This window comes from Haliotis asinina, chromosome 14 (genome assembly GCF_037392515.1).
Source record: "Haliotis asinina isolate JCU_RB_2024 chromosome 14, JCU_Hal_asi_v2, whole genome shotgun sequence".
Classification (NCBI taxonomy): Eukaryota; Metazoa; Mollusca; class Gastropoda; order Lepetellida; family Haliotidae; genus Haliotis; species Haliotis asinina.
In genome coordinates, this window is record NC_090293.1 from 26,426,268 (window position 1) to 26,441,102 (window position 14,835).

General features: G+C 37.7%; 1 protein-coding gene across 2 annotated transcripts in view; it reads right to left on the bottom strand.

Moving 5' to 3' along the window:
* Window positions 1-14,835, bottom strand: part of LOC137261325 (DENN domain-containing protein 2A-like) — an 80,753-nt gene that overhangs the window by 53,592 nt on the left and 12,326 nt on the right. For both annotated transcript variants that reach the window (XM_067799062.1, XM_067799063.1), the window contains exons 3-4: window positions 2,174-2,323; window positions 1,380-1,494 (exon numbers count right to left, since the gene is read on the bottom strand). In XM_067799062.1, coding sequence (XP_067655163.1) covers window positions 1,380-1,494; window positions 2,174-2,323 — 265 coding nt within the window. The remainder of the gene's footprint in view (window positions 1-1,379; window positions 1,495-2,173; window positions 2,324-14,835) is intronic.

Here is a 14,835-nt window from a genome sequence, read left to right on the forward strand (position 1 = left end):
GGGTAGGTAGCATGGGTTGCTGAAGGCCTGTTCTACCTGGGACCTTCACGGGTACATGGGTAGGTAGCATGGGTTGCTGAAGGCCTATTCTACCTGGGACCTTCACGGGTACATGGGTAGGTAGCATGGGTTGCTGAAGGCCTATTCTACCTGGGACCTTCACGGGTACATGGGTAGGTAGCATGGGTTGCTGAAGGCCTATTCTACCTGGGACCTTCACGGGTACATGGGTAGGTAGCATGGGTTGCTGAAGGCCTATTCTACCTGGGACCTTCACGGGTACATGGGTAGGTAGCATGGGTTGCTGAAGGCCTGTTCTACCTGGGACCTTCACGGGTACATGGGTAGGTAGCATGGGTTGCTGAAGGCCTATTCTACCTGGGACCTTCACGGGTCTATGAATCCAGAAAAATACATAAAATTAGTGACATTTTGCACCACTGCCAATGCTACTTCATTGAAATCATGATGTATCTGCTTCGTAAGTGAGGAAACCTCAAAGTAATGTGAAACCTCTTTCATGAAAATGATGAAGATTTTTATGGATATCAACTTCTTTATTATGAAAAACAACGTTTTAGAGTTAATGCTTACTCCTTCATCAGGTGAAGGAGTAAGCATTAACTACGAAACGTGTTCTCATAATAAAGAAGTTGATATCCATAAAAATCTTCATTCTTATGTATTTCACTTCTAAATGCCCTTCAAAGACTTGACACTTTCATGAAGAGCAGGAGAAGGAGTATGGGGCTGACAAACCCAGAAAACAACCTGCTTACGAGGCATCAGCACCCACATACAAAGGGCCAGGATGTCGTTGTATGATCTTAGTGCTAAGTTCCAATACCTTAACATCAGCTTAAGGCAGTCTTAGCGCTAAGGTTGTTTTGTACAGGTTTGTATTATGATGTGATCACTTTTACATATTATAAATCTGCAGAACCATTTGTCACTACTTTCAGTTGCCACTGTGTTACAATCTAAAGATCAACAAGTCTTCTGATTAGCATCACCTAGGACACTTTGACTTTTATGCTTACTGGTAAATACTGGTTTAATATGTGTGGTCTACAGTCTGCATTCTCTTTCAGGATGATGAAGTTTACTAATAGCGCTGAGGTCACAATCAATTTAAGCAACATTGGGATCGGACAACTCTAAGAGAGTTTGTTCAAAATTGCCTCTGTTCACCCAGCAGAAAATGGGTACCCGGTGGAATCAGTCATGAGATTATTAACCCTCTAGCGCCTAGCAGGCAGCTTATTAGGGGTAATAATGATCAAGATGTGTACTTTGACCAGGATATCTAGCCAGGAAAAGGCACATTATAAATATTCTCAGTATTACTCTCATTCATGAAAATGTCAGGAGCAACTTACTGGAGACAGTATCCCAGTCCTTCTGTCTGTCCTCGACGTCTTCCTGTATAGGATCACTGCGATGTCTGACATACTTCTGAATTGCAGCAAATGCCTGATTCAGCTTGAGTCTGATCTGATAAAAGAAGAGACACCACAGAAAATGAACAAGTAGGATTTAACGAGTCATCAGGTAAAGGGCATCAATAATACTCAATACAAAACTATCTCAGTTCCTCATATAAAACAAATAGCACAAAAGCATGAAACATGAAAGCTGAATGAGAATCATCATGAGATGAGGGTAATGTATATAACAATGTTCAAAAAGATGCAACCTTCATCTGTATTCAGGGATGGGGGTGTGGGTAGCCTAGTGGTTAAAAGCGTTCACTCGTCATGCTGAAGACACAGGTTTGATGCCCCACATGGGTACAATACGTGGAAACAATTTTCCTGTTTCCTTCATTATGAATTTGCTAGAATATTGTAAAACCCAAACCACTCATCTGGAAGTAGTTTTTTACAACAAAACATAAAGCTTTCAGAAATTTGTAAATCATGAAAATGCATGACCTCTGTCTCCAGGATCATTGATCAGGCAGTCAGGCCAGCTGACGTGGTTGACATATCATCATATCCCAGTTGTGTAGACCGATGCTCATGATGTTGACCACTAGATAGTCTGGTTCAGACTTAATTATGTACAGACAGGAGCCATATGTCTGGAATATTGCTGAGTGCAGAATTAAACAACAAACATCCTTCCAAGCACCAGTGTTAGCCTGCAACAGGAGGAATGTAACAGCTCTCACCTGGTTCATCCTTCGCTTGTTTACTTTGAGTGGGTCTTGATCTTGAATTGGGACAGGCTTCCGTTTCGGGGATGATGTGGCATCTGCCGCAAAGATCTTCCGAAATCCTAAAAACCTTGCCTTCAAAGCTTCTCTTAAAGGCCCTCGACCCTGAAAATATAGTAGCATCAAAACTTCTCATCAGATCTGTATGACCTTGTTTTCAGTTACAACTCCCATTTCATAAAACAACAATTGTGTCAAAACAATCTGATCCCTAAAATTTGTGATTACAACATACGATTCTGTCATGAAAGTTATCAGAAGAATGAAGATTTTATGGATATCAACTTCTTTATATGAGAACACAACGTTTCGGAGTTAATGCTTACTCCTTCACCTGATGAAGGAGTAAGCATTAGCTCCGTAACGTTGTGTTCTCACATAAAGAAGTTGATATCCATAAAATCTTCATTCTTATGTATTTTCACTTCTAAATGACATTCAAAGAAATGAAAGCTATCGTCAGAATGTTGGGACAGAAAAACACTATTTTCGCATTTCTTCAGACTCTAGACCTTTCTAAAGACTCATCATCTTCACGCTATGTTTAAAAATCTTGAATCTGGACCTCTTCCTGATGTCAGGTCCATCATTTGATGATGTAAAATGTCACAAAAATATTATCATAAAAGATACAGGGTAAAATTCCAGCAAATATACCCTTGTTTATCTGTAAAATTAGGAATACAGTCACATTGCAACTGCGTGAGCAATAACAGAATAACACACCAATAAGAGTAAATACAGTATTATATCCCACTCATGCTTCTGCATGTGCTGTAAACCATGCAACAATGTATAGAATACCATGTCAATCTTGCACATACACATATATCAAACTTTCCTATATTGATAATCATAAAAAGAGGACATTCAAAAGCAGTATCACAAGTCCATTTTTTAAAGTTTGTATCGACAATTTCATTCTTCCTCAATTACATCCACATGCACACATTCACTGTGCAGAGACAGCAGGCATCAAAAAGAAGGCATTAGGAAAAAATTCCAAAGATTGTGAGGTTTCTGGCTTTCAGCTCAATCCAAAGAATGATGAAACGTAACAAAAATCTTTCAAGATACTAAAGAAATCTTTGTTTTACAACTCTGACGATACAATCAAAATGTGTTAAAAAGGTGATGATACCAGGAGTTCTCAAAAAGGTCAGCATATCCTGACCCACCAGAACATCTTCATCATAAATACATGCAAAGGCTTGTCAATTGCTCAGCTGCTAACAATCAAGAACATATGGTTTCCTCCACACATCTACCTTAAAACTTTCTGAAAGCACACAAGCTCCACAAGAGTGAAGTTTTGAGATATCCCTTTCTGAGCAAATTCTTACTAATCAATCAGGTGAATGAAAAGCCATGATGCAGATTGCTATGTATGTATATGTGAAACATCATCATTGGCTGTGCACAAGTGTTACTATTATATTCCTCTTTTCAAATGAGCATGACCATGATGAATGTCAAGGCTAGGCCAATTTCATTTCCAGCTTTTGATACGACCCATTTTGAAGGCTAGCACATCTAACAAGGCTGAGGCTAGCCAACTTCAAGGCTTACTACAAAATAGACAACATTAAAATGATGTTACAAACATCGTGGCTTGGGTCAAAATATTGCAGCTTTCATAATCTTAATGCTAAGATCACTTTGTGGGCCAAAGAGTCAATCCAGAAACCATTACAAACATAATTGTTACTATCATACATGATTGCAGACAGGACAGTCTTAGCGCTAAGACCTCCTGATGGAACTAAACTTTCCATAAAGAGTGCATATTTGACCATGATAATTCTTATTATATACATTATCATTAAATAGGTAGTAATTTTCCTGTACCATGATTGATCAAAGTAACATCAATTGTTTGTCTACAAAACACTATATTGACTTGAGTTTTCTGATAAATTGCGATATTGTCTTGAGTTACTAAAAATAGATAAGGAATCCTGTTCGATAGTGCCAGCTTGATCGATATTGTTTTACTCAGGTCAAATATAATATATTACACTGACAGAAATCAAACCATGGACTCTTTTAACCATTATTACCAAACTAGTGTTATAACGTCAGATTAAGAAAAACAGAAAATCTACTCCAACAAACTCTTGACTTCACTCAAAAATTTATTTGCAGATGCCATCAACATGTAGATCCATAGCCTTGAATCAACATATCAAGGTTGCATCATCTGGCTGCCTACAGTGAACTGAAATGATGGCAGGCATCAGTTCTTATCAAGTTAGTCGTTTATTCCTGTTTGTTCCCTGTACAACGGGTTCCTTGTCAAGTTGTTACTAGAATACCCTCCTGTTGTTATTTGTTATCATACTGGGTAGTGCAGTAGCCGAGTGGTTGAAGAGTTCGCCCATGACTTCCCAAAGACCTGGTCCCAACATAGGTGCAATGGGTGAAGCCCATTTCTGGTGCCCCAAACCATGATATTCCTAGAATATTGCTGAAGATGGCATGAAACCAAACTCACTCACTCACTTACTATTTGACAAACTTGTGCTACCTAGTCTCATGTTTGATCATTCCAACTAACTGTCAATCTTTCAACTATTGATAAACATGTACAATGTTCATTACTCAGACAGCCCATGAAGATCCAGAATCTGTCCTCAACAATCCATGTTTGTCACGAGAGGTGACTAAAGGGAGTGAGTGAGTGAGTGAGTGAGTGAGTGAGTGAGTGAGTGAGTGAGTGAGTGAGTGAGTGAGTGAGTGAGTGAGTGAGTGAGTGAGAAATGGGCTTCACACACTGCAACCATGTGGGGAATCAAACCGGGGTCTTTGGTGTGATGGGTCTAGATGCATGTCATCATGCTAGTCGTGTAGACCAATGTTTACACAGTGAGATCAAGATTTGATTATATACAGACCATATGTAATATTGTTGAGTGCCGGGTTGAACAACAAACAAACAATATTCCTTTTTCCTTGACAACAGTATCAAAATGGTGAAACGAAAATCAAATGGAGAAACAGTTATTACCTACTTTCAGCACAAAGTGAGTGAATGAGTTTAGTTTTATGCCACAATCAGCAAATACTTCCATCAATATGGCCACGGTCTGTGAATAATCGAGTTTGGGCAAGACAATCCAAAGATCAACAGCACGAGCATCAATCTATGCACCTGTGACATGATGACATATCGACCAAGTCAGCAAGCCTGAACTGATCCCGAAGATCATTTCTAACCCATATCTTCATGGGTTTGAACACACACTATAACATACACGTTAGTTGCAAGGTCTACATGTAAACTTCTTCTGTTCAGCATTATGAAATATGAGGTGGGTGAATGAGTACAATTTCACACCAACAATATCACGATAGGCAACATCAGAAAAAGGCCTTCATACATCGTGGTAATCGAACAACAACATGAGGAGCAAACGCATCAACATTCACACTTCTGCCACTCCACTATAATATGGACGATAAGGATGCAGATTACGACAAGCATTGTGAGGAAGTCTGCCTTTGTTGACAAATCTTTAAAGAAAAGGAAATCTACATCCGCCTGACTATGGGTAAGTCTTCTTGTCAGATTCATAATGGACTTCCCAGTCTGTGTCATCTTCATCTTCCTATTAAGTAATGTCATATAAACTATGAATTTCCTTTCCTCAATCTGCCACACATTCAACTGGGGGATATTCTCCTGACAAATGTATTTACATTACAAAAGTCTGAACATTAACGGAAAATGTCCACATTACACATACAAAAATATGTGTCTATTCTATGCACATGAGAACAACAGAGAGGGAGTGAGTGAGCACGTTTGGTTTTTAGCTTTTAGCAATATTCCTGCGATATCACGGCGGGGGACACCAGAAAATTGGCCTCACACATTGTACCCATGTGGGGAATCAAACCCCGGTCTTCGGCGTGATGAGCAATTTGCTCAAGTTACGCTTTAACCACTAGGCTACCACACCAACCTTGGGAACAACAGAGCATCATGAAAAACATAAATCAGAATTCATTAATGTGTGTTCTTTACAGAAAGAATGTTTGTTCCATACATAAGTCAAGGCAAGCATGAACCTGGAACAATATCTGATCATTGACTGATGTGTAATTTCCATCCTGATCCTAATTAGAACCCCCCGGAGTATCCCAAGAAGTGCCCCTTTTAGATTGTACTTAAATGGGGCATTCAATACAACAAAAACAATATTTGGTATTCCTGGGGCATGTAAATACAAAAGTGCAAAACTACATAGAATACAATAAATACATAAAATACTCAAAATAACATTGGTTCATGTCTTACAGGCTCAAATAGACCATGGACAGATGATATGAGTAACATGAGAAATGGTTCTGTTTTCTTTGTATTAAGTTGTACAACTGACTTTTCCTCAGAGCTCAAGCTGTAATTGACAAACATGATTAAAACATCAATGAATAATTGATTTTTGGAAACAAAAGTTACTCACATGTCACACATAACATAAGATACTTAAAACATCATTGCTTCATGTTTCCACCCTTCCCTCCAAAACCAATGCATTATGATATGATCATAATATGATCATTCATATATGATCATCATGGTAGATGTCCCCCCAAATTGCAATACTAATTATAATAAACACTATGTAAATGTTGAAAATTGACAAATGGAAGGTAAAAATCTGATTATCTCGATGATACATAATGTTTATTTTACTTTCAAAGATCAATTCGAAGGGAAAATATGAATTCAAAAGCCAACATAAAGTTAACACTTTTGGATGATCCTCACTCAGCAATTATTCACCTTGACTAAGCTGCTGCCTTTTTCAACAAAAATCTGCAAACAAATACAGATGGTCATGTAACTTTACGACAGTTTATTACAGGTGTTTAAAAAGACTACATCAAAGACTGGCAAGGAAGTAATGGTCCAAGAGTGTTAACTAGAGCAGGATTCTTGACAATGTGAATATGATATGTGAAAGTTATTATCTTTCCATCTTGTTTAGTGGGTTTATAATTATGAAAACATTTGTCATTAAGATTTGACTGATACAGAATCTTACTTTGTATGAACACCTCACTCTCTCACTCACCCACCCACCCACCCACTCACTCACTCACTCACTCACTCACTCACTCACCCATTATATACAAACCACATGTACTTCAAGTACTCCTGTCCTTTTTTCAACCTTCCTGACTGAACAACTGAGACTAGAGACATTATTGCATCCTTTGACCTTGTAAATATTGCTAAACTAGGAGACTGACATTTATTGATTCAAATTCATAGGTTTTCAACACTGTGTACATGGGAATGTCATACAGTAAACTTCAAGGTGTGGAATGCATTTCAGGTGATTTTCCTGGAATATTGCTATAAGCAATATATACAACTAAACTCACTTAGTCATATAGTAAACTTATATGCTGCTCCAAAGAAGTAAAGGAAACCCAATGCAGTATATTATTCAATATGAAATGGGGGTACAAAATTCATTCATATAACTAAAGTTAATTATTCACTTCATATGCCAAAGCATGACACAGGTCTTTCATATTACCATAGTTCATATGTCATGGTATGACACAGGTCTTTCATCATGTTCATATAACTATAGTTCATATGCCACAGCATGACACAGGTCTGTCATCATGTTCATATAACTAGAGTTCGTATGTCATGGCATGACACAGGTCTTTCATTATGTTCATATAACTAGAGTTCATACGTCATGGTATGACACAGGTCTTTCATTATGTTCATATAACTATAGTTCATTTGTCATGGCATGACACAGGTCTTTCATGATGTTCATGTAACTCTAGTTCATATGTCAAGGCATGACACAATTCATATAGCTACAGCTGATACGTCATAGCTTGATTTTTCAAAATATACATATTACTTTAGTTTACCTACGACACAACGACAACTGAAATATGAAAGAATCTGGTTATCCTTAACATCTTTTCAGTAGTATGTCAATACTGACAACAACATAACTTCAACAAAAACCCATTAAAAATGAAAACATTAAGCATATTATACTTTCCTTATGAACAGAGCAGATCTACTTGCCTGCTATCCAAGAGGTAATTTCAAACTATATTCACATGAACAGAACACACGCAGGGAACACATACACTCCAGCTGTGTATCTCCAACTTATCAGGTATATATATTTCTGCAACCACTGACAACAATTCCAGACGAGGAAGCAGGATAGGCCTTCCTTGAATCCATTGTGCAACACATCCTCACAGATAAACATTGGGCTCATTTTACAATAGAGACAGCAGGAAAACAGAAATGATGACTATTTGCCACCAGGCCCTTCAACATTTTTACTACCTTACGTACACCTTTAGAATTTTAAATACTGTTAAGGCAAGACCAATTCTATTTCTTGTTTTACGAACTGGCCCTCAGAAAACCTAAAGGCAGGAGGGAAAAAATAAAATAAAATGTAATATTCCTTGTAAACATTAAAAGCATTTTACTTCTGACAATTTATGAAGTGTATATGGGGCAAAAAACAATCAAAATGAAAATTTCTTAAAAGTTTACATTTCTGGCTGATGAAAATGTAAGGATTTTATTTTTTGAGAGGGGAATATTAATTTTTTTTCTTATTCTTAAAAAAGCATGAGTGGAGGATCGTATATGACAGGAGGATCCGTAAAACAAGAAATAAAATTGGTCTAACCTCATGATATTTTTGACGAGAACACATCATTTTCCTTATTAGACACAGGAGCATCAACAGGAGTTTCACAGAAGAGCGTTTGGGGGAGTTGTAGTCTTAGTTTCTATTCTGTTTTAAACTGACACAGTAAGAGTACCTCACTTCAACCAGACTAAGAATATAGGAGTAACATTGTCTTCCTCTCTCACTGTCTTCAAGGGAGTCATGTGCATGCATGGTTGTCCTAGACACTGAGTATGAGAGTTATCTTGATGCTCTCTGTTTTCAAGGGAGTCATATCCAAGTAAGACTGCTCTTGACAAAGAATATAGGAGTTATCTGGACTCACCTGTCTTCAAGAGAGCCATATGCATGTAAATTGTATATGTAATGTACCTGTGAAGATCCAGGGTGGAATAGGTCTTTAGTGCCCCATGCTTGCCACAAAAGGTGACTATGGCGAATATGAGGCAACTAATAGGATCGTGTGGTCCGAGGCTCTCTGACTTGGTCGGCAAGTCATCAGTTCCCAATAGCGCAGATCAATACTCATGCTGTTGATCACAGGATTGTGTGGTCCAGACTTGATTTTTTTCCAGACCGCTGCCATATAGCTGGAATACTGCTGAGTGGAGCATTAAACTAAACTCACTCACTGTATTTGTAATATGGTTCAAAAGAGTCATTAGGCAAGATTTCTGCATAAGGACAATCCTTTCCCACTTAATCATGACGTCGTAAATTTAAGATCACTTATGGGCTAACTGCCAAGTGACAGCTATCATCAATCACAGGCAAATATAAATTTGTATAAATGAATTTAACCGAATGATAGTCTCACTTTTATTCAACATCTGATGTCAATAAAGCCCAGCTGCAATATAGAGGACAGATCATATCAATAACCTGGCATAGCTGGTGAGTAAGTTTAGCTTCACGCTGCATATAGCATTATTCCAGCTACATTATGAAAGGGGACACCAGAAATGGCCTTCACACATCGTACCCATGTGGAGAATTGAACCTGGGTCTACAGCGTGACAAGGAAAACCTTTAACCACTGGACTACCTTAAGGTCACCATGGCATGAGGATGGCATATATTACTCGTAGAACTTAATGACATTTACTTCAAGAAAGGAAGTACATTGTTTTGGATAAGTGGATATACTTCCTGTGAATACACTTGCACTTTCAGATTCTGACAGTATGTAACCTTACTTTTGGCAGTCATTTTTCACCAATTTCAGGCCCCCAATTACTTGTAGTCTTTGATCTAACTGAAAATATCAGCTATCAAACTTGTCATCCAAAATTTTAATTTTTCTTCATTGTGATCAAGTTATTTCATGAATTAAGTTCCCATAATGGGGGATAACAGCAGATGAATGAATGTCAGTCAACACTGAAAATGTGTGTCAAGTATGCTACTAGACTAGCAACTAGTCCATATATGAACATATTTTACAGAAAAAACAAACTCATGGTTAAAAAAATAAAATAAGAAGAACCCTGAGACTTTCTGAAGCGGTGGAAATCTAGACCTGCCACATTTTGTAGACATGCATGGGCTGTTTTGTACATATTTGCTTCAGGGTCTGTAAAGAGACTAACATGCACGATAAACCAATAGGCCAGGGTTCATGAAATCACTAAAATCGGAGAGCTGGAAGTGAGGTTGACGAAAAATACATCACCTAAGGTCAGTGATGGCTAAGTCATCCACAAAAACATCCCACAACAGTTGGTTTTATTTTGTGCTGATTATGCCCAACATTCACTGAAAATAAAATTACTGTTCCATTTCACCAAACAGTAAATATCTGAGGCCTGCATCCCCTTGGGCTTTCTGCCTTGTTAAGCTGAGACACCTTCATAGACTGTTGATTGCAGTGTCAAGTCCAGCTCATTGACTTACGTGATTCACTTTAACTATGCTGATACCCAGTATTGTTACAATTACACAGTAATGCAATATGTTAAATGTATGAAAATTGTCCAAATATTTTGTGAACCAAAAACAGAAATAAGAAAACATACAGTTCACCTCATAGTTTAATCGTTGCAGCCCTAGTTTTAATCATGACAGCATAAAGATGTAAGATACTTTATAATCGAAGATGAAAAATGTGATAATCCTGATACTTCAGATTTCAGTATATGACAATGAGGCATGCAAATATTCTGCCAGGCTAAACAACAAACAAACAATATTCCTTTTTCCTTGATAACAGTATCAAATTGGTGCAACGAAAATCAAATAGAGAAACAGTTATTATCTACTGTCAGCACAGAGTGAGTGAGTTTAGTTTTATGCCACAATCACCAAATAATTCCATCAATATGGCCACGGTCTGTGAATAATCGAGTTTGGGCCAGACAATCCAATGATCAACAGCACGAGCATCAATCTGTGCACCTGTGACATGATGACATATCAACCAAGTCAGTACGCCTAAATCGATCCCGAAGATAATTTCTAACCCTGACCTTCATGGGTTTGAACACAATGACTGAGTGAGTGTGTGTGTGTGTGTGTGAGTGAGCGAGTGTGAGAATGAGTGCGTGCGTGCGTGCGTGCGTGCGTGCGTGCGTGCGTGCGTGCGTGCGTGCGTGCGTGCGTGCGTGCGTGCGTGCGTGCGTGCGTGCGTGCGTGCGTGCGTGCGTGCGTGCGTGCGTGCGTGCGTGCGTGCGTGCGTGCGTGCGTGCGTGCGTGCGTGCGTTTTTCTGAATCTGATACTTGATGCCATCATCATAGATTGGACAGATAAGGGTGTTTGTTGAAACTTAAGGGAGAGTGTATTATTACTATACAGATTAGATATTTTGGGTCACTGTTTCAAGAATCTTTTCTAGGACATCTAGAATGTAAGCAGTTAGTATTTGTTGTATAAACCTGACTCAAATTAGGATGGTGGGTTACCATAGTGGTTTAAGAGTTCACTTGTCATGCCGAAGATTAAATGTGTACAATTCCCACATGAGTACAATTGGTGTCCCCCACCACGATCTTACTGGAATGTTGCTTAAAACAGCAGAAAACCATTGTCACTGACTCTTTTGCCCCCCTCTTCAGTCACAAATATTACAAATATCAAATCAATGTTCCCCTTGATCATCTTGATGAAATTGTCAAAATGATATATCCTCAGGACATCATTCCCGACAGATTGCCTGACCAGATTCTGACCCGATTCTGACCAATTCTTAAGTCTATCAAATGTTTCAAGAATAAAGACCCCGGTCCTTATGTTGCACTGCAGCAATCTATCTATGACTCCAAACAAAGTGCTCCAAGCTGTTAAATTGGTGAGAAATTGTGACATTTTTCTGAATTGGATCTTTTTCCTGTACTTAATTAAATAAATGCTGAGGAAGTGGAATTTTTTAAACCTATTTGGAAATTTACTACAAACTGGCCAAATATTGTCCTATGTGTTTGTCTTGATAAATTTCTGTACTGCTTTATGTACAAGTATACATCTTGTCTCTATGTAACCAGTCTCATAACAAGAGAGAGGAAAAACAATGATAGAGCCTTACAATAATTCTAACCAAAAGTAAACTCAGTTGCTTTCAATGATGGCGGTAGATATTCGGTATTCTACAGTCTTACCCTACCGAGCTTTACATGACAAATTCATCACGCCCAAAAGTATTACAAGACAAATTCTTCGTGATAAAATGTATTGAGCATATCGAGGGAGCCACATACTAAAATACAAACAACACACTGACTTCAACAAGAATGTTACACGAACAATACTTGTACTACAATGATACAAATAAGTAATGGCTGACATTCATCATCAACTCAGCCAAGATGGCTAACTTCACACAGGGAAAGATAACTCTAATCTGGCATTCACTGACTCTGCTAAACAAGATGCACATCCCACAATGCATGCACACACAAAAATATAGAAGGTGAGTTACTTTAGCGAATGAAGAACCAGTAAACTGTCAGAAGCACTTCATTCAATTTCTATACTTCTTTGGAATATATCCGCATAAAGATCAAGACATACCTCAATGTTTCACATTCACATTTCAAACCAAACTTTAAAAGCCTTTCTTGTCCATATCAGGTAATATAAGTGACAAAAGTGCCTAAATTCAAGAGGAATCTTTGCAAAAACCACAGTCAGTTTTACATAAACATCATTTCTGGTTTCAAACATTTCCAGGGCAACAGGATAAAACATAAACATAAAATGACAATAACATACTGTCATAACCTAATTAGATCTAAAGTAGTCAATGAAGGAAACTTTTCCATGCAAACGAACTGGACTTCACACTACTTTTAGGAGAATTGTCTTCACGTGATACAAATGCGTTGACTCAAACACACCTTCAACATTATGAGCAATTCTTTATCTCCTTAGGTAAACCATCCAAACCTAAGTTAAGTCTTACCATGTTCAAACAGAAACATCACAGATTGAATGAAATTTGTAAAACTTTAATTTCTGATGGAATCCATAAAACAAAGCTTACACTACGAACCATGCAGAACATGCTAAGTGACAAACATAAAAAAATGCCTGTTGTAAAACACTTACATTTCTTTCCTGAAAGGGCAAGATAAAACATGAACGAATTATCACATAGAAAATATCACGCTCAAACAATGTTCCCTTCTTGAAAATCAGAGAGCGTAACATGTATGATATTCATACGCAGTAGCCATGATAGCTGCAGAGACAACTGCATATCAACCAGGAAACTGTTGCAGGACTTGACAAATAGTTATGTGTGTTTGCCTGAAGCATGTGCACAGAAGTGTATCCTGACACACTTGACGATACATTGACAATAATGACTGCCAAGTCATACTATGTCTACGACACTCAAATGCTGGTATTTCCTAGTGGTGTTCCAATTAATCAATTTTATCGATAACTGACAGGTAGAACTACTAATTAGTAAATCAATCACAACATCCATAATCAATCATGATTAGTTAATATGTATCAATATATCCGTATAATGGAAGCCAGTAAGGATTTAAAATGTTTTCAATGTGAATTTCTCTCATTTAATATTTGTGTCTCCAGCTTAGGTCACGTAAGTCAAGGCAAGCATAAGCACATAACAAGAATCTCCCTGACTGGCTAATGTGACTGCATGTGACAGGAAATGACAAGACTTGTAATAGTCCTGTATCATATCATATGGAGGTTAAACACTAACTATATCATTGATCAGTGATCAGTTGTTTTGATAATCCTATGATCGATCATGAAAATTCAACCAATTCCGAACACTATTATTTCCCTAGTGAGAGCTAATATTAAGGCATGAGTGTCGTAAACATAGTATGATATGGGCATGAATAAAATATTCTGTGTGTCACTGAAGTTGCCAAATTGAGGAAAATAAACCCAAATCTACTTTCAAACATGGGCTGGCTACCTGCCATCGCTGCATATAGAATTGTTTACGATGTCTTGTCACCATGACAAAGTGATTTTTAGCGTATGAAAAATATTAACCCTGATATTTTCGTCTTTGCAGGTAACAAAACTGCCTACTAAACTCAGAAAAAGGAGATATCATCTGCATGATATCAAGCATATCTGCACAGAGAACACCTCCATGTTTAACCAGAGCCCAAATTTATTGAAAATGTAACAAATACTTATATGGTTCCCCAGGATTTTATCTTCTCTTACAAAATTCCAGGACATCAATCAAGAAACTGCTTGTAATTCCTTTCTGATAAGTAAAGGTTAATCAACCTTACAAGGTAGTTATTCAAAGGTCGCATGCAATGTAAAACACAACTTTGCAGATTCTGATATCTTTGGTATGGCCTTACAGTAACAAATGTTCAAAAATGCAATTTCAAGTTATGAAGTTAAAACACATTGCGATGAAAAAAAACCCTCCAAAGTTCAGACAATTCACTGATTTCACTCCAGCATTGGGTAAAAGG